Source organism: Natrix helvetica, assembly GCF_964273705.1.
Source record: "Natrix helvetica genome assembly, chromosome: 3".
NCBI lineage: Eukaryota > Metazoa > Chordata > Lepidosauria > Squamata > Natricidae > Natrix > Natrix helvetica.
The window spans coordinates 39131153-39152134 of record NC_138549.1 but is presented as its reverse complement, the minus strand read 5'-3'; the positions used below and the strand labels follow the sequence as shown (position 1 = coordinate 39152134).

General features: G+C 42.8%; 1 protein-coding gene across 6 annotated transcripts in view; it reads left to right on the top strand.

The window, feature by feature from the left end:
* Positions 1-20762, top strand: part of HERC2 (HECT and RLD domain containing E3 ubiquitin protein ligase 2) — a 120917-nt gene extending 100155 nt beyond the window's left edge. For all 6 annotated transcript variants that reach the window (XM_081946432.1, XM_081946430.1, XM_081946434.1 and 3 more), the window contains exons 81-93: positions 523-684; positions 2370-2461; positions 2784-2923; positions 4345-4532; positions 5060-5257; positions 5528-5611; positions 7893-8034; positions 8992-9186; positions 9275-9387; positions 10721-10911; positions 11274-11379; positions 18470-18682; positions 19984-20762. In XM_081946432.1, coding sequence (XP_081802558.1) covers positions 523-684; positions 2370-2461; positions 2784-2923; positions 4345-4532; positions 5060-5257; positions 5528-5611; positions 7893-8034; positions 8992-9186; positions 9275-9387; positions 10721-10911; positions 11274-11379; positions 18470-18682; positions 19984-20256 — 2097 coding nt within the window. In that variant the 3' untranslated portion in view covers positions 20257-20762. The remainder of the gene's footprint in view (positions 1-522; positions 685-2369; positions 2462-2783; positions 2924-4344; positions 4533-5059; positions 5258-5527; positions 5612-7892; positions 8035-8991; positions 9187-9274; positions 9388-10720; positions 10912-11273; positions 11380-18469; positions 18683-19983) is intronic.
* The last annotated feature ends 220 nt before the right edge of the window (positions 20763-20982 follow it).

Genomic DNA, 20982 nt, shown 5'->3' with positions numbered 1-20982 from the left:
AAAACACAACATACAGCTATTTCAAAACCACTATTAAAATCCAATTTCATATAAAAAAAACATATTCAGAGAGTATCAGGGCAATCAGCTATATTTAACTTCTGTTTCAGGCTATCATGTTGATCTTTTATTTTGCTGAAATTACCTTATAAAAATGAAAAGTATAAAACATTGCTTGAATTTAAGTTCATTTTTTACTTTTACTTTTTATTTCATTTTACCAGAAAATCTTAAAATTGCAAAAAAATTATACTATTGTGCAAATCAAAATACAATATTAATTCAATGAAATGAATACCACATCTAAAAGTGGATATGCCATATGTTCCTGTTTCATAAAATGTATGCAAATGCTCAAACCTTTCAGAATGGCATCTAATATGTAATGTAGCACTGTTCCATTGTACTCAATGCAATGAACCACTGAAGAGAAGACCTACATGATTTTGTGTGATTATACTGATTAACCTTTTAAAGGTCTGATCATTCAAATTATTTGATAACCAAATGCTTGTTTGACAGGTTGAAGCACTCCAGGGTTACCGTGTGATTGACATAGCCTGTGGCAGCGGGGATGCACAGACCCTCTGTTTGACAGATGATGATACTGTCTGGTCCTGGGGAGATGGAGACTATGGAAAGCTTGGGAGAGGCGGAAGTGATGGCTGCAAAGTGCCAATGAAGGTACTTCATTCATACTTTAGTAACATGAGAAAAACATGTGCACCATCGTTCTACATTGTAAAAACATTTAGCCTTATCTATTGGATTCGGAATAATGTTGAATGATATGAGCTAAACAGAATTTTCATTCAAGAAAATTGTGTATTTAACAAATGTATTTCAGACCAGTTTGACAAAAGTCCAATAGGTTATAGAAGACCGCGAAAGATTCTGATTTCTCCCACGCTTGCAAATGTTGGTCCCTCTGGCTTGTATTTTTGTTTTCAGAAATTTAAATCAGGAAAAAGCAGGAAAAGTTTTCAGATTCCTTTCTAGTCTACCTGACATTCTGTGTCACTTCCAGCAATTGTATAGTATTAAAATAAGATATTATGAAATAATCATGGAAATATGTTAGTGTGTATAAACCATTAGATATGAATCACCATTGTGACCCATTAAGCATCTGTTTGAAGTGTTGGAAAAGATGAGTAAATGATTTGCAATTAGGTGTATGGTATTCCACATGCCAGGTATGATAAAAGAAATTTCTTCCTGACTGGTAACAAAAAATATACAGAAGATGTAGGCACATCTTTAATGATAATAGCAGTTGATCAGATCTCTATGGATGTAGCCATTTTGTTAGAAACAAAAATATCAATTTCCTGATATATTTTCTGAATTTTAAGGCTCTTTATAACAATTGTTTTACTCATTGTGAGACTGCCCTACCTGGCTATCATCTGCTTTCATGGGAATGTATATATCAGTGATGGCGAACCTATGGCACGTGTGCCACAGGTGGCACGCGGAGCCATTTGTCAGGGCACGCGAGGCACTGCCCTGAGTTCACCTTTTAAAAAGCCATTTTTCGCCCTCCCCAGGCTCCAGAGGCTTTATAGGAGCCTGGGGAGGGCGAAAAGAGCCTCCCCCGCCCCCCCAGAGGCCCTCCAGAGGCTTCAAGGACCGTCCAGAGGCTTCCCTGACGCCTTCGGAGCGCTTAAAACAACCCTCCGAGCAAAGCCTCCGGACCCTCCTATAAAGCCTCTGGAGCCTGGGGAGGGTGAAAAAAGCATGTTTAAAATGGGAGGGTCGCGCGTTGTGCGCGCATGCGCACTGGGGGGGTCATGCATTGCATTATGGGTGCGGCACACCCGCACACGACCCCCCTGCGCTCCCCCCAATTGTGGTACGCGAGCCAAAAAAGGTTCGCCATCGCTGGTATATATGGTTGGTTCAGATGTGGCCTTCATTTTCTCTGGGAGAATGGGTGGGTAGCTTGACTAAACAAAGATGATAAAGAAAAGAGAATGAGATCAGAGTATTTTAAATTATTTATTTAAATAATTAATCTTGGATTTTAGTAGTATCTTTTTGGATAGTGTAGAGCAGGGTTAGTCAACCTTTTTATACCTACCACCCACTTTTGTATGTGTCTCTGTTAGTAGTAAAATTTTCTAACAGCCCACCGGTTCCACAGTAATGGTGATTTTTAAAGTAGGGAAGTCAATTAAATTTAAAAAAGGAAAGTGCTTCAGTATCGGACAAAACCCCTACCACCCACCATGAAAGCTGGAACGCCCACTAGTGGGTGGTAGGGACCAGGTTGACTACCTCTGGTGTAGAGCTTTAGATACAGCAGCGTGTTGCATGTTCTGCAGTTACCTTCTTTGACAAGTTGTGTTTAAACTTTTTCCTCCTAGATTGATTCTCTCACTGGTGTTGGAGTAGTTAAAGTAGAATGTGGCTCACAATTTTCTGTGGCTCTTACCAAATCGGGATCAGTGTACACTTGGTAAGTGTATTTATTCTTTCAAAAAATGTAATACCACTCTTAGTGATTTATTTTCTTTTAAACAAAAACATAATCACGACAGGCTGGAGGTTAAAAGACACACTACTGGCATTTGTTACAAACAGAGGTAAGGTATTCCTTTACCAAAATTATGCTTCTTTAATGGAATCTAGGAAGATCACAGGTTTATCTTTGTGGTATCTGCTTTTTTAAATATAGGGAACAGTTATATAAAAATCTATGTTCTCCTAATTTACATGTCTGTATAATTAGGACCAATTAAAGATGGATGTATTAATTGCAATTTATATTTTGGATATAGGGGCAAAGGCGATTACCATCGATTAGGTCATGGATCAGATGACCATGTTCGAAGACCTCGACAAGTCCAGGGTTTACAAGGAAAGAAAGTAATTGCCATAGCAACGGGCTCTTTACACTGCGTGTGTTGTACTGAAGAGGGTATGTGGAATAATTCACTTCCTTTAAAAACAAAACAACAACCTTAAACTCCCAAAGTGAAGACATTTTAGAAGGCCATTATATCATCCCTGATCTTTTAGTACACTGCTGAGTATTTACTTCAAATCCCAGTTGCTTTCAATTTTTTAAAAATGTGTCCTTTCACTATTTATGAAGAAAATCTTCCAAAATAATCTTTGCCTTATGTTCAATTTGTGCAGAACCTGACGAAGTGGTAAATCTTTAAAATATACCCATGTCTTACAATTTGCATTGCACATGTAAATTTTATGTACTCCCCAAGTAGATTGTTTCTGAATGCCTTTGCCAAAGGCTTAATGAAGCAATAGAATTAGCATGTAGACGTCGTAGGAAACTAGAAATTTTACAAAATAAATTAGAAGTATAGGTGACAGTATATACTATGGCTGCATTTCACCTATCCATGCTTCATGAGCTGACAGCCAGACATTAGCCGGGGAGAGGAGGCAAAGATTGGAATATGAAAAAAGGGGGGCATCAAAGTCCAGCTGAGTCATTTGAGAAGCCCCAGCCAGCCAAGGTCATTATGATATGCAGAACTGGGAACCAAGCATCTGTTTCCTAAAACAATTTACAAGCATCTCTTTGGACCTTTGCAGATAACCAGGGAAGGTGGCCCAAAAGGGGGGGCGGGGGGAGGGGGGGAGAAGAGGGAACTTTCCTTTGCGTTGTTTACATGGGGAAACCTCAGATTCACATTAATGTCAACCATCCCACTCATCTAGCAGAGAAAGACCCCATGTCATTTGTTTTGTCAAGGGTATATTTTACTGAAGCTGAAATGGTTACATTCAGGATATTCTAAGATAATCTTAGAATATTATCAAAAACAAGAATTGTGACAATTGACTTCAGCTAATGAATGTAATTATCCTAAGAAATACTAATAGCTTAAATTTCCTGTCCTTCCCCTCCCTCTTTCCCCCAAATTATCATTCAGGTTCAAGAATCCAGGCTCTGTTTTTCCTTTGTGCTAAAATAGATTTTTTACAAGCATACATTTTCAGTCTCATGCATGTAGAGAATACTTCTTTGTCCAAGTTAACCAGCCAGAGTTGGAAGGCTATGCCATCAGCTCTTCTCTGAGATGTGACAATTCCTGAATCACCAGCTTTTTTTCTCCTTTTGTTGCTAAACTGACATTAAATTAATTAAAGGAAATACCCATGTCTGCTAAGACTGCTGAAACAGTACCTTCTACCTGTAGTATTGATATATATATGTCTTCTTAAATGTTTTGGTTGTTGTGTGCCAATTATTACTTGTTCTCATTAATACATATTGTTGAAATCATTTTGTAAATGATACTACATTTCTACGTCTTTATTATAAATGATTGATTTGTCTGAGTTGGTAAATAATAATTTTGAATGATACAGGTGAAGTTTATACCTGGGGAGATAATGATGAAGGGCAGCTTGGAGATGGGACAACTAATGCTATCCAAAGGCCACGTCTGGTTGCAGCACTTCAGGGTAAAAAGATCAACAGAGTAGCTTGTGGTTCAGCGCATACTTTAGCTTGGTCTACCAGTAAACCTGCTAATGCAGGCAAGCTCCCTTCCCAGGTAACAAAAAATCTTTTAACTCATGTTTTTAATCTTTTGGAAACTGTGTAAAACCAGAATATAATAGTAGCAAGTGTAGAATTGTAGACGTATTGCTCTATTTATGCACTGGTCATGTTATCCAACGACTTGTTGAGCTTGAGGCCAAAAGCAATGATTTGATGATAAAGATTTAATGTTTTTCCAGAGACTTCTTATGATTTCTTAAAAATCATACTGATGTTAGCTTCTTCATTTTCTATGACTTTATCTATTTTATGGTCCCACCAGTTCTTGCTTCCAGATACAAATGGTATTTATTGCAAATCTTCCAAAGCACCATTGTTGCTACTTAATCATACCATTGTTTGTAGTCAGTCTGTGAATACTGTGTGTTGTTATTATCATTAAAATATAAAACATATAAAAACAATGTGTAATATTCAATAGAGAGCCCAATTAGCTGTCTATTAGGTCTTATACTATCTTACATGAAAGAACACCCACTACTCAATGCACATGAAATTCTAATGATGTGAATTTTGTAGGTTCCCATGGAATACAATCATCTACAGGAAATTCCTATCATTGCCTTAAGGAACAGATTGCTCTTGCTACATCACATTTCCGAGCTCTTTTGTCCTTGTATTCCCATGTTTGATCTTGAAGGACGCCTTGATGAGACTGGCCAGGGTCCCTCAGTAGGGTTTGATGCATTACGAGGAATTTTGATATCACAAGGAAAGGCATGTATCTCAAAACATCCTACTAATAATTACCAGTTACTGCCATACTGCTTAAAGTGTGCAAATTGTTAACATCTGATATATGATTTACGATTTACAGTATATAAAGATCATAGCATTGATACATGGAATTCAAGTATGAATTACTAATAAGGTTTCTTCTAATATATTGCTGCTAATGTAATATTTTGTATTTTAAATGAAAAGTGAATAATCTCAAATATTCAACCAAAAATGTTATGTTCCAAATCGCTTATTTTCTCTTTTTAGGAGGCAGCTTTTAGAAAAGTTGTACAAGCAACTATGCTTAGAGATCGTCAGCATGGGCCAGTTGTAGAACTCAACAGAATACAAGTAAGAATATCATAATACGACTGTTGAATGTAAGATTTCTAGCCAGCCTTGTGTTTGAAGTTGAGGATTAGAGACTGGGAAAGTCCACTTATAATACTGATAGAAGGTTTTGCCACTTTCTAATTCTGATTGATTGTTGCTGATTGATTGGTCGCTTTTAAAAGCTTCACATTATTTGATAGGTCATAAATAAAACATTTTAGCATGCCATGAGAAATCTGTGGATTTTTTGTGGTTTTGTGGTAGATACAGATATATGTAAATCAAACATTAATTTGTAAATATCCAGTCTGCTTTGTGTAACTGTTCACAATTGTGTGGGCTGTATGTACATAGTCACACTCTGTTAGGCATGTAGTAATTCTGATCTTCCACCGTATATATAACCTCGGTGAATGGAATGGATTTACATTTCCTTCCCACTTTCCTTGCATCCACATGTTCCTCTTCAAGAGCCTTTCTGGAAGAAAACAGGGCTATCCTGAGCAACGTTGAATAGATGCTGGTAACATGCCTGAGAGAAGAAAGAGCTCAATTAAGCAGAGCCCTGATTAATTTTACAATGCAATACAAGAGTTGGAAGAGACCTTGGAAGTCTTCTTGTCCAACCCCCTGCCTAGGCAGGAAACCCTATACCATTTCAGACAGATGGCTATCCAACATCTTCTTAAAGACTTTCAGTGTTGGGGCTTTCACAATTTTTGGAGGCAAGCTGTTCCACTGATTGATTGTTCTAACTGTCAGGAAATTTCTCCTCAGTTCTAAGTTGTTTCTCTTCTTGATTAGTTTCCACCCATTGCTTCTTGTCCTGCCCTCAGGTGCCTTGGAAAATTGTTTGACTCCCTCTTCTTTGTGGCAACCCCTGAGATATTGGAACACTGCTATCATGTCTCCCCTAGTCCTTCTTTTCATTAAACTAAACATAACCAGTTCCTGCAACTGTTCTTCATATGTTTTAGCCTCCAGTCCCCTAATCATCTTTGTTGCTCTTCTCTGCACTCTTTCTAGAGTCTCCACATCTTTTTTGCATTGTGGTGACCAAAACTGAATGCAGTATTCCAAGTGTGGCCTTACCAAGACATTATAAAGGGGTATTAACCCTTCACGTGATCTTGATTCTATTCCTCTGTTTATGCAGCCTAGAACTGTGTTGGCTTTTTTGGCAGTTGCTGAAAAACTTTGTATTGACTGTTCATGCATTTTTTTTTCTTGACAAATGTGGGCCCATACTTCTACTTCAAATGTTAGCACGACTTTATTATTATTTTGAGTGATTCTTTTCCTGAAGTACATCATGTCTAAGTTATGTAGAAAGGCTTTTTAGGAACACAAACAGCTACTAATAGAAACATGGCTTGGACACTTATTTTTGTTATATTGATAATCATGACACTGATGAAAGATAGCAAATACATACTTATGTGAACTTAGAGCATTAAGACTGTACTAAGACATTATGAAATCTTCGATGCCTACAGCTCAGTCCCCAACCTTTCTGGCTCCATGGATCGGCAGCGAAAGTGCTGGGGGAGAGAAGGGAGGTTGTGCAACCTAGATCCCACTCATGCACAAATGAAGCTTTGCGCACTCATCCGTTGCTTCTGTGGCTGGGTTCCCAACAGGGGGTTGTGGATCCCTGGTCTAAAGTATATATGAAAATCTGGATGAGGCTCAAATCACAAAAACATAATGCTTCTCTACATAGAACATTTCACATTGCACATTGTTGTTGTTGCTTTACCCATCTTCTATAACTTGACATTGTTCAGAATGCCCTCAGGCATCACTAAATTTCAGGAAATTAGCATTGCATGTGGTCACTTCATAGAATGAAGTGGTTACCATAAAAAATGTCAGTGACGTAAAAACATCTAATATTAGGCCTAAGGCCAGACGTATGTTTCAAGAATTTTTTCCCCAGAGGCTGAATATACTACTGTTTATTGTTTTATTTCATTGCGCAAAACATGTGAAAGACATTGCACATGTATTTTGGAATAATGTGTTTTAGAGAATTCAGTATCCCTTTAAAGGAAAATCAGTGTTAGTAGGAGGGAGGAAGTGCTGAACAGATTTAAAATTGTGTCACTGCTTAACTTTCAAAGACATCATGTTTTAATCTGACTTTCTTCCAGTATTGTGTATGTATCTTCAAAACCAGCTGCTGAAAAGTTTTATTAGGACTATTAATTTGTGTTTTTGCATTACTAAAATACTCCTTAAGCTTTTACGTTTTGCAAGAGTTAGATTTTTACTAGAGTCACTTTTGTTTTGTGATCAGGTAAAGCGATCTAGAAGCAAAGGAGGATTGGCTGGTCCTGATGGCACAAAATCTGTGTTTGGACAGATGTGTGCTAAGATGAGCTCATTCAGTCCAGATAGTCTTCTTCTACCTCACCGTGTTTGGAAAGTCAAGTTTGTTGGTAGTACTTTTTTCCTCACTTTTTTGCAATACTTTGTCCTTTCTTGTACAATAAATACAAGAAAGAAGAAATGTCACTCATAATTTTTCCTTAGCACTAAATATTGTCAACTGATTCTCAACCCAAATCAATTACATATTGTCCTTCTCAAACAGACAGCTTCTTAGATTAAAAATATTTCTGTTACATGTTGCTTGCTGGATATATTTTTTTCCTTGCTATTTTCTTTTATTTTGCCTATATAGGTAGTTCTCAACTTATGACCATCTTAGAACCTGCCCATTACAATCATAAGTTGGGACAGTTGTGAAGCGGGTCACCTTTGTGCCCTACCTGATTCTATGACCTTTTTATTGTGGTGTTCATTAAGTGGCCATTAAAGATGGGCCAGTTCTGACCACAAGCAGAAATAAATGCCAGTTTTAGCAAAACTGTTGTAAATGCAGTCATGTGACCATGGGGGGCTTCAGTCATAAATGGGGGTCAGTTGCCAAGCACCTGAAATGTAGTCACATGAACATGGGGGAGGGGACAACTGTTGGAATTTTGGAACCAAGTCATAAGTACTCCTGGGAAGGTCCATCATAACTTTGAGTAGTCACTAAGCGACCAGTTGTAAGTTGAGGATGACCTGTACGTGGAAATAAAAGTTTATGCAACTTAAATATGTAGAACAAGAGGGAGGATGTATGGCTTTAAATAGATCATATTGAGGGCACTAATTGGCTTATCCTAAAGTATCTGACTGCAAGTTTGCTGATTAAGCATGTTTTTATAGATCAATAAACATTTTGAAATATGTATTCTCTTACGTGTAGGATTAACTGAATGGCAAAATGAGTGAATTCAGCAAGTACTCTTTTTCACTGCATCTAATGTTTATTATAAAAGTGGCTGAATGTAGCTTTAAACTACTAATTCAGCAGTTCCACAAAGTAATTTTTTTCTTTCTCTCAGGTGAATCTGTGGATGACTGTGGTGGGGGCTACAGCGAATCAATAGCAGAAATGTGTGAAGAACTTCAGAATGGACTGACCCCATTATTAATTGTGACTCCTAATGGAAGGGATGAATCTGGAGCAAACAGAGATTGCTTTCTCCTAAACCCTGCAGCAAAATCTTCATTGCACATGAACATGTTTCGCTTCCTTGGTAAATTATGCTGCAGCTTTTAAACTTTCTTAAAAACTTGGATCATACAATATGTGTAACACTTTTCCTTTTTTTTTTAATTACCTAGGAGTTATGTTGGGGATAGCTATTCGGACTGGAAGTCCTCTGAGTCTTAATCTGGCAGAACCTGTATGGAAACAATTGGCAGGAATGAACTTAACAATTGCTGATCTCAGTGAGGCAAGAAAAAGCTTATGTTCATCTATATAATATTATTAGCGTAAGGCAGTGATTCTCAGCTTGTGGACTGTGAAATCCTGGGGGGGGGGCTGTAATGTCATCAGAGGGTTGGTGAAGGCTTAAAGAAATGTTATGATTTAAATCTTGAGTTAAGCCTTGGTGTTCTGTGCCATGGTCCTTGGCCACAAAAGGTATTTAAAGGGGGCCCGTGGCAAAGAAAAGGGGCTGGTGGCAAAGAAAAGGCTGAGAACTACTGGCGTAAGTCTTACCTGGTTATGGTTACATACTTCTACTCCCAGAAGGCCATTCTTTTTGTATTAGATACATGTTTGTATTTGGCTAAATAACATTTTGCTTTCAGGAGGGATAAGATGAGAAGACAGTAAAAGGAAGCATTTGTATGTAGGATTGAAGACATTCTCTCTTTTTAAAGTGAGCAGACAATGGTCTGCCTAATTGATAGCAATACAATCTTAAGCTTGTTTAGTGGAAAATATACTTTCGAATTTATGGAGGTAAGTGGGCTATATCTACCTAAATTGAGATCCAATTTATATCTAGAACATAGGAGGAGATTAAAACCCTCCACACCCTTATCTAAGGCATGTAGGTGCTTGTTGTCAGGATTATTAGTACAGCAAAACTTCTTTCCCAAGAATAGGAGAATAAGAAACTCTCTGTGTGCATCTCTGTGTAAGAAAAGACACAAATACAGGAATATGGAATGCTTGTGTCATGGCTCCCACCTACAAGTCTTGTACATTTGTGCAGTTCTCAAAAGGGCTTTCACCCAAACTTTTCCCGTCCAACTGTAATCCAATATAGTCTTAGAGGTTACTTTATTTTACATTTTATTTCCAGAGCCCTTAATCAACCTGATAGTCAAAATAAAATATTTCCGCTGATGATTCTAGTATTAGTGCCTTTTTGCATAAAAAGCTGACACTGTATGGAAAATACTTACTTTGGGATATGTTCAGCTTGCCACTCCCTTTCATCAAATGTATTCATTCTCCTGCTTTTCACAATTCCCAAAATTAAATGAAAGCTTCCCCAGGCTTGAAAATGAGTTTTGAGGTATTTATATTCTTGTTCTGCAACTCATTAGAAGATTGCTTGTTCTAATTGTTTCTCCCTAAGAGTTTAAAATCCTAAACATTTTGTAAATAGTTCTGCAATTTGCCAATATCTCTAACTCTAAGCATATGTTCTTAACTTGTTTGAAGGATCATAATGTGAACTAATGAATTAGCCATATAATTTATCCCAAATAATAGGATATTTAAACATTATGTAGAAAAGATTTCACTTAGTTCTGTTTTATATTTAAAAGGTTGATAAGGATTTTATTCCTGGACTTATGTATATCCGAGACAATGAAGCTTCCTCAGAAGAATTTGAAGCCATGAGCCTGCCATTTACAGTGCCAAATGCCAGTGGCCAAGATATTCAACTCAGTTCCAAATACACCCATATCACACTGGATAATCGAACAGAATATGTGAGGCTTGCAATAAACTACAGGTTTGTAAAGTAGTTAAAGATAAGATAAATGACAATTAGTCCACCATTGAATTTGTGTTGTATTATTTGTCAGTGTTGAGATGAAATCAAGCAAAGAGAGCATTTATATGGTAAGATGGCAATTGTTAATAATTCAGATTATTTGAAAAAAAAAACACTGAAAAACTCAATACAACTTTGTACCATCTTCAGGGCCAGTGATCTTATGTTCATTCACTCATTTATTACTAATAGTTTCTCCAGGCTTTCTAAGCAAATTATGGAAGACATGCAGATATCTCTTCCCATCCTCTCATATGATTATGAAGCAGTTATAGTTCTCTTACTAACAAATATATGGTGGTGTGATTTTGTTTTGGCAGATTACATGAATTTGATGAACAAGTGGCTGCTGTTCGAGAAGGGATGGCCCGGGTTGTCCCTGTTCCTCTTCTTTCGCTATTCACAGGATATGAACTGGAAACTATGGTTTGTATATACAGTTGTTGTTGCCCAACAATAAAAATTGGAACACGTATTTGTACTTCATAGATTTATAACTATTTAAAATAGAAGCAGGACAGTAGCTATGCCTCATTATTTCCTAAAAATTAGATTTGGTTGAGTAAATAAGACAGCTGTTTTGTGCTTTAAAAATATTTAAAATCTAAATTTACAATTTAGACTTGTATGTTAAACCACAACCAGCAATTTCTATATAATAGGAAGATGTGTGAAAAGTTATCACTGACAGTGAAAATGAATAATTCTCTTTGTTTTTTGTCCAGATGTTGATGGAAAATAGATGTGCATTTCTGACATTTTTCTTATTTAATAATAACACAAATGATTTATTCTCCATCTTAAATTATTCTGATCAAGTTAAAAAAAACCTGGTGGATCTTTAATAAAGGAAGACTAAATGCTGTTCAGTCTGAGTCCTGGAGCTCAGGAAATGTTATTTTAGCTTTTTTACTTGATAGATCTTAGACTCAGAACATATTTTGCAGTTCTGAAATCAGCCCACCTCTTTTCTGCTTGTCCTAGAATCTCCAGATCTAGGTTCCTTCTCTGTTACACCTGTGTGAACCATAAAAATAGGTTTTTTGTTTGTTTGATAGCAGAACATTTATGAGCAGAGGAAATTAAGTAATTGATAGAAATAACAGCAATAAATGTTTACCAGTTCCTGAGTCTTAAAGTGAAAATTAAACATTCAAGAATCGAGAATAATTCAAAAAAAATTAGGCCAGCCTGTCTCCTATAACCTGGAAATCTTCCAAATGTGGAGTCAGAATTCTCAGTAACTGCAGTTATTTCCTCCCCCTTCTCCCCCCCCGCTATTTCCTTGATTCTTCTCCCATATAGACACCAGGATGTTGATCCATGCTTATTTCATTGTCTCTGTTATGTGTGCCTACATTCTCTTTTCTGTCTTTTTCTTGCACATGAATCAGAGATACGACTCTCATGATTATTTTTAGTCAGCTGTCTTTTATTTGCCTTTCTCCTGTAGTTTTATTGTGCAGAACTATTTTGGGATTTGGTGGCTAGGTTATAATAGATTTTTCTGTTATCTGGTTCCAAACATTGGATCTGAATTTTTATAACTGTTGAGAGATAATTAACACACACAATGGAACAAAGCAAAAGAACAAACATGCAAAGAATGTCAGTTGGTCTTACCTGAACTGCATGTCTCGAAGATGGTGTGGGAGTAGTTACACATGGGTATTAACACAGCCCTTTTGCCCTGGAGGCTGAAGTAAATCTTGAGGCCACACCTCCGTACCTCCTCTGACCTCCCAGATTAACCGATGGTCATAGCACAGAACCTGGAAGAGGAAGGGACAGATAAAACACACACACATCCTTCCTGCCTGTCCCTGACTGACCACTGAACCCACACACGGGGGCGAAGTGACTACTCCCTCGCCATCTTCGAGACATGCAGTTCAGGTAAGACCAACTGACAGTCTCCGAAAAGGGGCGTGGGAGGAGTCACACATGGGACATACCAAAGCTAGATGTCCATGGGAGGGATCACTGGGCCTGAGCCCCACGAGAGTCTAAGACTCCCTGAAGAACCCTCCTCCCAAAGGCCGCCTCCGTGGAGGCGTAGGCGTCTAGCCGGTAATGCCTGATGAAAGGCGAGGGGGAGGACCAGGCGGCAGCCCTGCAGATCTCCTCGATAGGAGCCTGGGTGGGCCAGGCCGCTGAGGTGGCAGCACTTCTGGTGGAGTGCGCGGTGATGCCCTCATGAACCTGGAGTCCTTGTGCTTCGTAGGCCTTGGAGATGGCTGATCTGATCCACCTGCTGATGGAGGCTGGGGAGAACTTGGCTCCCCGGGTGGATGTCTGAAAGGAGACAAAGAGGGCCTCAGAGTGCCTGAAGGAAACCGTGCGCTTCAGGTAGATGCGCAAGGCTCTTCTGACGTTCAGGCGATGCCAAGATCTCTCTCTATCCCTGGAAGGCTGCGGACAGAAGTCCGGCAGAACTATCTCTAGGCCTCTGTGGAAGGGAGAGTTGACTTTGGGCATGAATGCGGGGTCCAGTCTGAGGACGACCCGGTTGTCTAGGAATGAGCAGAGGTCCCTTCTGCTGGAGAGGGCGTTAAGCTCTGAAACCCTCCTGGCCGACGTGATGGCGACGAGGAAGACTACCTTGAGGGTCAGGAATTGGAGGGAGACCTCCCTCAAGGGCTCGAAGGGCGCCTCGGTCAGAGCCTGGAGGACCATGGGTAGGTCCCAGGTCGGGAATCGATGGACTACAGGGGGCTTCAGATTCACCGCCCCCTTAAGGAAGCGCTTTTGGACAGGGTGCTGGGATAAAGGTGGGGCGTCCACCCCCCCCGCAGGACCATGGAAAGGGCAGAGACCTGCCTCCTCAGAGTGCTAGGGGCCAGACCTTTTTCCATGCCTTCCTGCAGAAAGTCCAGCACCTGGGGCACAGAAGCCGCGGCTGGGACGATGTCCCTCGCTCGGCACCAGTCTGCGAAGGCGACCCAGGAGGCATTGTAGATGCGAGTTGTAGACTGTCTCCTGGACGCCTCGATGGTCTTAATGACCTTCGCGGAGAATTGGGCCCTCTTAATTGTTCCCGCTCAATCTACAGACGGTCAGATGGAGCCACTCCGGGTCCGGATGCTCCAGAGACCCCTGGAACAGGGTCACCTCCCCCTGCGGGATCCTGCAATGGGGGGCTGAGGACAGATCCACGAGGTCTGCTAGCCAGGGGCGGCGTGGCCAGAAGGGGGCCACTAGGACCATCTCTGCTCTCTCTGCCACTAACTTCCTCAGGACCCCGGGAATGAGGGGAAGGGGGGGAAAGGTGTAGAGGAGACCGGGCGGCCAAATGCAGCGCAGCGCGTCCGTGTCCATGGCGCCTCTGGCTGGGAACCTCGATATGAAGTTTGGCAGCTGGCCGTTCGCTGGGGTTGCGAAGAGGTCTACTGTTGGACGGCCAAAACTCCTGCAGATCTGTTGGAAGATGGTGGGATGGAGTTGCCACTCTCCGTGGTCGACTGTCTCCCTGCTGAGCCAGTCCGCCTGTTGGTTCTCTATCCTGGAGATGTGCTTGGCTCTGATTGATCGGACGTTCTTCTCCGTCCAGTTCCCCAGCCGGAGGGCCTCGTTGCGTAGGGCCTTGAAATGGGTGCCTCCCTGCTTGTTCACGTGGGCCTTGGCTGCCACGTTGTCGGTCAAGACCAGGACGTGGTGATCGGTCACTGCAGTCTTGAAGTGGCGCAGAGCTAGGTGGATGGCTCTGAGTTCCAGCCAGTTGATGTTGTTGCGTAGGTCGGTTGGCGTCCAGCGGCCCTGGGCTATCTGGGATTCCAGGTGCGCTCCCCAGCCAAACAGGCTTGCGTCTGTCATAAGGACCATCGTCGCTGGCTCCCTGAATAGTGATTCCCTGTCCAGAGCTGGAATCATCCACCAACGGAGAGAGAGGCGCACCTGGGGTGTCACGAGTACCTTGAAGTTGGCGTCGCTCGTCCCGGCTCCCTGGTGTGGAAGCAGGAACCACTGGAGCTCTCTGGCGTGAAGGCGAGCCCAGGGTACAATCCCTATGCAAGAGATGAATTTCCGAGAAGCCTGGAAAGAAGAACTACAGGAACAAAGTGACTTGAGGATCTTTTGCACCAGCTGAACAATGCTGTCCCTATGCTCCTGGGAGAGGGAGACCTCTCCAGACACCGAAACTATGATGGCCCCTAGGTGTTGGAGCCTGGTAGATGGAGCTAGTTGGCTCTTCTCGAGACTGATCGAGAACCCCAGGGACCTTAGGGTGTCGATGGTGAGACCTAAGTCCTTCTCGACACTGGCTGCGGACCTGGCTAAGACGAGGATATTGTCAAGGTAGCAATGAAGCCGGACCGGGAGGGAACAAAGGTGACCCACAGCCGTGGCCAGTACCTTGGTAAAGGTCCTGGGGGCTGAAGCCAACCCAAAGGGAAGGGCCCTATACTGGAAGTGGTTGACCTCGTGGGAAAACCTCAGGAATCTACGATGCTCAGGAGCGATTCTAATGTGTAGGTAGGCCTCTGTGAAGTCGATGGAGGCCAGGAAGTCCCCTTGTCGGATACTCTCCAGGATGGATTTAAGAGAGGCCATCTTAAACCTACGGTAGACCACCCTGGAATTGAGCAGCTTGAGGTCCAAGATGGCTCTCCACCCCCCTGAACTCTTGGGAACCAGGAACAGGTTAGAATAAAAGCCCGAACCCCTCTCCCCCTCTGGGATCCTCTCTACTGCCCTGATGTCCAGCAGATGCTTAATGGCCTTGCCCAGTAGGGCCCGTTTGGCCGGGTCTGAAGAGGAGGCGAAGGTTCGGAATCTATTCAGGGGCTGCAAGCGGAACTCCAGCTGGAGCCAGAGCCTACCGGTTTGGCGGACCCACTCGTCTGAGGTAACGCAATCCCAGGCATCCGCAAATAGGGAGAGGCGACTGCCGATGGGGTGATCCCGGGCCGGGTCACTTGAACCTGCGGAAAGGATGGACGCCCCCCCTCCCCTTGAAAGTGCCACTTGCCCTGCTGCTGGCCCCTGAATCTGTCTCTGGGGAACTGCCTATCCCCCTGTCTGGGAAACCTGGAAGCCGTGTACTTCTGATTCTGGAAGTCCGAATCCGGTGGACGATAGGGTGCTCTTCTGGGATAGGGAGCCTGTCGATGCTCTGAACGCCTGGTCGTGGCTGGGAAGACCTTACGCTTATTCTTGTCTTCCACAAGAATGGGATCCAGCGAAGAGCCAAACAGCTTGTCCCCGGTGTAGTCAGCTCCTGCCAGGTGCCACTTTGCGCGAGATTCTGCCTGCCAGTGGCACAGCCACAGCAAGTGCCGGGATGCTACAGAGGACGATAAAGCTCTCGAGGCATACGTAACCACGTCCAAGGTGGCATCTGCCAAAAACTGGGTGGCTGCCAACACCTTGGAGATGTCCTGCAATAGGCACACTTCTGAGGCCGGGGTCCTGTCTCTTAGTTGCTCCAACCATAGGACCGTGGACCTGTTAATAAAGGAAGCAGACGCAGCCGGCCTAATAGCCCAGGTTATCACCTGAAATGACTTACGCATAACCCTCTCCGCTCTCTTGTCCTCTGCTTTGAGACAGTTAGAGATGTCTCCAGTCACTACCACGGAAGATGAAGCCAAACTAGCGACTGGAGTGTCCACTGGCGGTACCTGCAGAGCTTGGGCAAAGGTAGCGTTGAGATTATAAAATTTATGTTCATTGCCCCCTGGGTTAGGGAAAGATCCTGGCTTAACCCACTGGGATTTAAGCACCTCTAAAAACATGTCTGGAATAGGGATCTCTTCCTTTTCTGCCTGGGGCCTGTGGAAGGGTCCCTTTTTGTTCCCCCCGCTGGTGCCGGGGGTGGCAGTCGCTGGAGTGGGCTCTGTAGGAGAGTCCAGGTCTGCCGTGGCTCTGGCCTTACGCAGTAAGGAACTAAACAAAGAGGGAGGGAACAGCCCAATAATATTGGGCGCCTCAAGCGTCTGGGCATCCTCATCCTCCGAAAACCCCATCTCTTTCAACTCTCTCTCCTCCAGCTCCGAGGTCTCGCTGGCAGTGGAGGGGGAGGGAGACCTGGATTCCCTGGGGGCAGAAGACCTGGGGTGATCCTGATGATCCCTGGCAGGATGTCAGGAAGAACTCTGGGACTGGTGCTTCATCCCTGACGCTATCCCCTGAGCTATAGCCCTGGCTAAAACCTCCTGGAAGCTTTCAGGAAGCTCTGGGAGGGCAGGGTGTAGATCTGGGGGTTGCAACCCCTCCCCTGGTACAGGGGATTGGGGGCCAGTCGGTTCCTAGCAGGGCTGGGTGCCCTGCGCCCAAAAGGGTCTCCCCGTGTCTCCGATGAGTGGGCAGGTGATAGCGTGGGCGATAGGGAGCTAAGCCCTCTGCCTGAGCCCTTAGGGGAGCCTGGGGATCCAGACCTGGCCTCTTCCAGAGCAGGGAGTCTGCGAGGGGAGCGGGATCTGGAAGGAGAAGGGCTGATGGTGGCCCTGAAATTTCTCCTAGAGGCCCTGGTTACCCGCACCTCCTTAGAGGAGGTCTCCTTCCTAGCGGCTCTGGGGTGGCCTTGCCTAGTAGAGGACCTCCCTCTGGTGGCTGGGGGCCCTTTGGAGGTCCCCTCTCCCGGATCCGAGTCCCCTGGGGATCTAGGCCTGGTCCCCCTTCTCCTCGCCGCCTCCGCCATGGTACTCACAGTTACGTTGTTCACCACCTCCTCCTTCTGCCGGCCTCTGCTGCTGTGCGCGTGCTTCTTCCAAGCTCCACACTCTTCTTAGCAGTCCCTGCCACCGATCCGCGGCCCAATCGCCGGCTCCCCACCGCGTGTTCAGGCCTTTGAAGCCTCTTCTGGCTTCGGTGGAGTCTTCTGAGCGCTCTTGGCGTCCGTAGAAGGATCGCAGGTCATGCGCTCTCCCACGTGCTCTTTTCAAGATGGTGGGAGTGCTAAGATGGCAGCCACCGACCTATGGCCCGATTCTCCGCCGCTCGGGAGCATTGGGAGCCGATCCTTCGGTTCCTGGCTCCAACGATGTCCAGCAAAGGCCTCCTGGAAGATGCGCAGCTGCCTTGGCGGTCCTTGCGGCGCGGGGCTTCCTCCCCTCTTACGCGGCCGCCCGGCCGCCTGGGGCTCGTGCTAGCAAGCGGAGAGGCTTTGGAGCTAGCTGCGACAAGCACGGATGAGGAGGGGTGAAGAAGCAATCCGAAGGTAAGCAACCTAAAACCTGTGGAAAAAACCTTGAAGTCTTTGAAGAGAGGGAGAGTCAGGAAAAACACTCCTGCTGGGCCGAAGGCTGAGGTTAATCTGGGAGGTCAGAGGAGGTACGGAGGTGTGGCCTCAAGATTTACCTCAGCCTCCAGGGCAAAAGGGCTGTGTTAATACCCACGTGTGACTCCTCCCATGCCCCTCTTCGGAGACCATCATATATCAAAGTGCACCTGAAAATTAGAGATGAAATCTCTAGTAGTAGCATTTTAAAAATACATTCCTATGAAGAACTCTATTTCAAGCTCTCGTGAGAATAAAAGCTAAACTAAAGCAGTTTCTTTTTTCCCCCCCTTTCAGGTGTGTGGGAGTCCAGATATTCCTCTCCATCTTTTGAAATCTGTAGCTACATACAAAGGGATTGAACCCAGCGCTTCTCTCATTCAGTGGTTTTGGGAGGTGATGGAATCCTTCTCCAACACAGAACGGTCTCTGTTTTTGCGCTTTGTATGGGGTAGGACGAGACTTCCAAGAACTATTGCAGATTTCAGAGGCAGGGACTTTGTCATCCAGGTAAGACTTCGAGAGCTTCAGGACAGCAAAGTCCCCTTATCTCATGCAATGTAGTAAATGTATTGAAATAAAATGGGAAACTTACAGTGAAATACTTGTTCTTGTTAGGTGTTTCTTTGAAGATTTCCAGTTCTCATTTTTTTTTTGCCATGGTTTCTATGATGTTGTTGTTTGGATACAAACAAAATGGTTCCGAAAGTAATGCACCGTGTATATATATTTGTCACTGATGGAAAGTAAATTTTTTCTTGATCCCATAGTTATTCTGCTGAATTGTGATGTACTTTGAATAAGAAACAGTTGTTTATTTTCAGGAGATTAAAACAAAATACTTAATGACGGTATATTTAAATGTTCGTGGCTTAAATCAGCCCATAACAAATTGTGAGATGATGTGGGTAGGAAAAGATTTAATATTCTTCAACAAGAACATTTAAAAAATATTCTGTAGAAAGATGGTGAAACTTTAATTTACAGACACCCATTCAGCAGTGTTCAGATGTAACAAATAAAATTCTAGTTTGGGCTCCCCCTCCCCCCCCACAATAAAGTTCTTTTTTTTCCCAAGACAATCGAAGTAATTAATATAATTGACGTCATTTACATCATTTATGTCATTTGTGTAATTAGATAAATGGCATAAATTGCTGCAAATTATGTTAGTTACTTCAATTATGCAAATTTGAATTTAATGGGCTTTGACATTACTTCCCCAAATGCATGCATAAAATTGAGGTTTTACTGTAAAACACATTGATGGCATTCCAGTGGCACAAAGCACTAACCATAACAACCCAATGGTCAAATCAAGAGGGCTCCTCATATGTAATTGGTAGTCACAAGCACTAGTCCAAAATGTGCAAAATACTTAGCTAAAACTTGCATGGCTGCTGGCACAGTGAAACATATACATATCTCCAGGTGTAGCATCCTACTGGTTTAACAACAGGTTCGCTTTGCGCGCACTTCACCCGAACCGGGCCAAACCTGTAGAATCCCACCCTTGCATATCTCCTTTGCACAATGTTTCCGCCATTAAATTACTATTATGTGGATAGTAAGCGGTGTCTCACGTGGATAGTGAGACACAGCTTCAAAATTAGTTGTTATTTGACTCGGGGAAAGCAAAAGCAGGTGACAACTACCTTCAGTGGGCCCTTTTTTTAGGAACAGGACTCTGAACCTCTTTGCTAGAAATAAGCCTTTTGTTTTTCTATAAGCATGGATAGGTGAACCCTTTAAATTTTGTGCTATGCAAATGGCATTCAGTGAAATTGTTTTTTCTTCTTCTCCCCTCACAGGTTCTGGATAAATACAATCCTCCAGACCATTTTCTTCCTGAGTCCTACACGTGCTTTTTTCTGCTGAAGCTTCCTAGGTATTCTTGCAAACAGGTTCTAGAAGAGAAACTAAAGTATGCCATCCATTTCTGTAAATCCATAGACACGGACGACTATGCTCGAATAGCATTGACAGGGGAGCCAACTGCTGATGACAGCAGTGAGGATTCTGACAACGAAGATGCCGATTCTTTTGCTTCTGACTCCACTCAAGATTATTTAACTGGCCATTGAGAGGGAAGGCCCCTTGCCAGAGACAATGCTGGAGCCCCGGAATAGAGTGCCACAAAATAGCTTTGATGCAACGGGTCACAGTCCAAAGGCATGCAACCAGAGAACTACTAATCATTACTAAACAAGGAGTGCGTACAACTTGTTGTAGGAATACCGGCAAATAATGGAAATAACTCTCTATCATCATGGGTGCCATACATGGGCGTTGAACATCTGTTTTGGCGGCTGGAGATTCCCTTCACCCCCTTTATGCTGCACTGCAGATAGAACTTGGTATTTACTGATGTGTTGTAAATGTTTATAAAACATTGGTAGTGTGGAATTTAAAAAAACTGAAATTATTTTAAATGGTCAGTGCAATAGTTTTTTTTTTCCAAGTTAAGTATTGTGTTCTTTGCATCTTCTTGATTGTATATTGGAACTACTGTGCAATTACTGAATAGTATTATAAATATTTCAATTAACTTTAATAGTTGTTTGGTTATTAAAAACTTTTTTGAACGCTGTTATCAGTATTCATTATATTCTAGTTAACTAACTTCCCTATTCACTAGCCAACAACTTATTAAGCTGCCATCTTCCAATGTCATGTTATCTGCTGTCTTCCCTCCCTCTCTCCGAATAACAGGATTCTTAACATAAGATGCAAAATCTACATAATTGTGCCATGACCATGTCAAATTATAATTTCTCTCTAAATAAAACACCCATCACTACCCACTGACA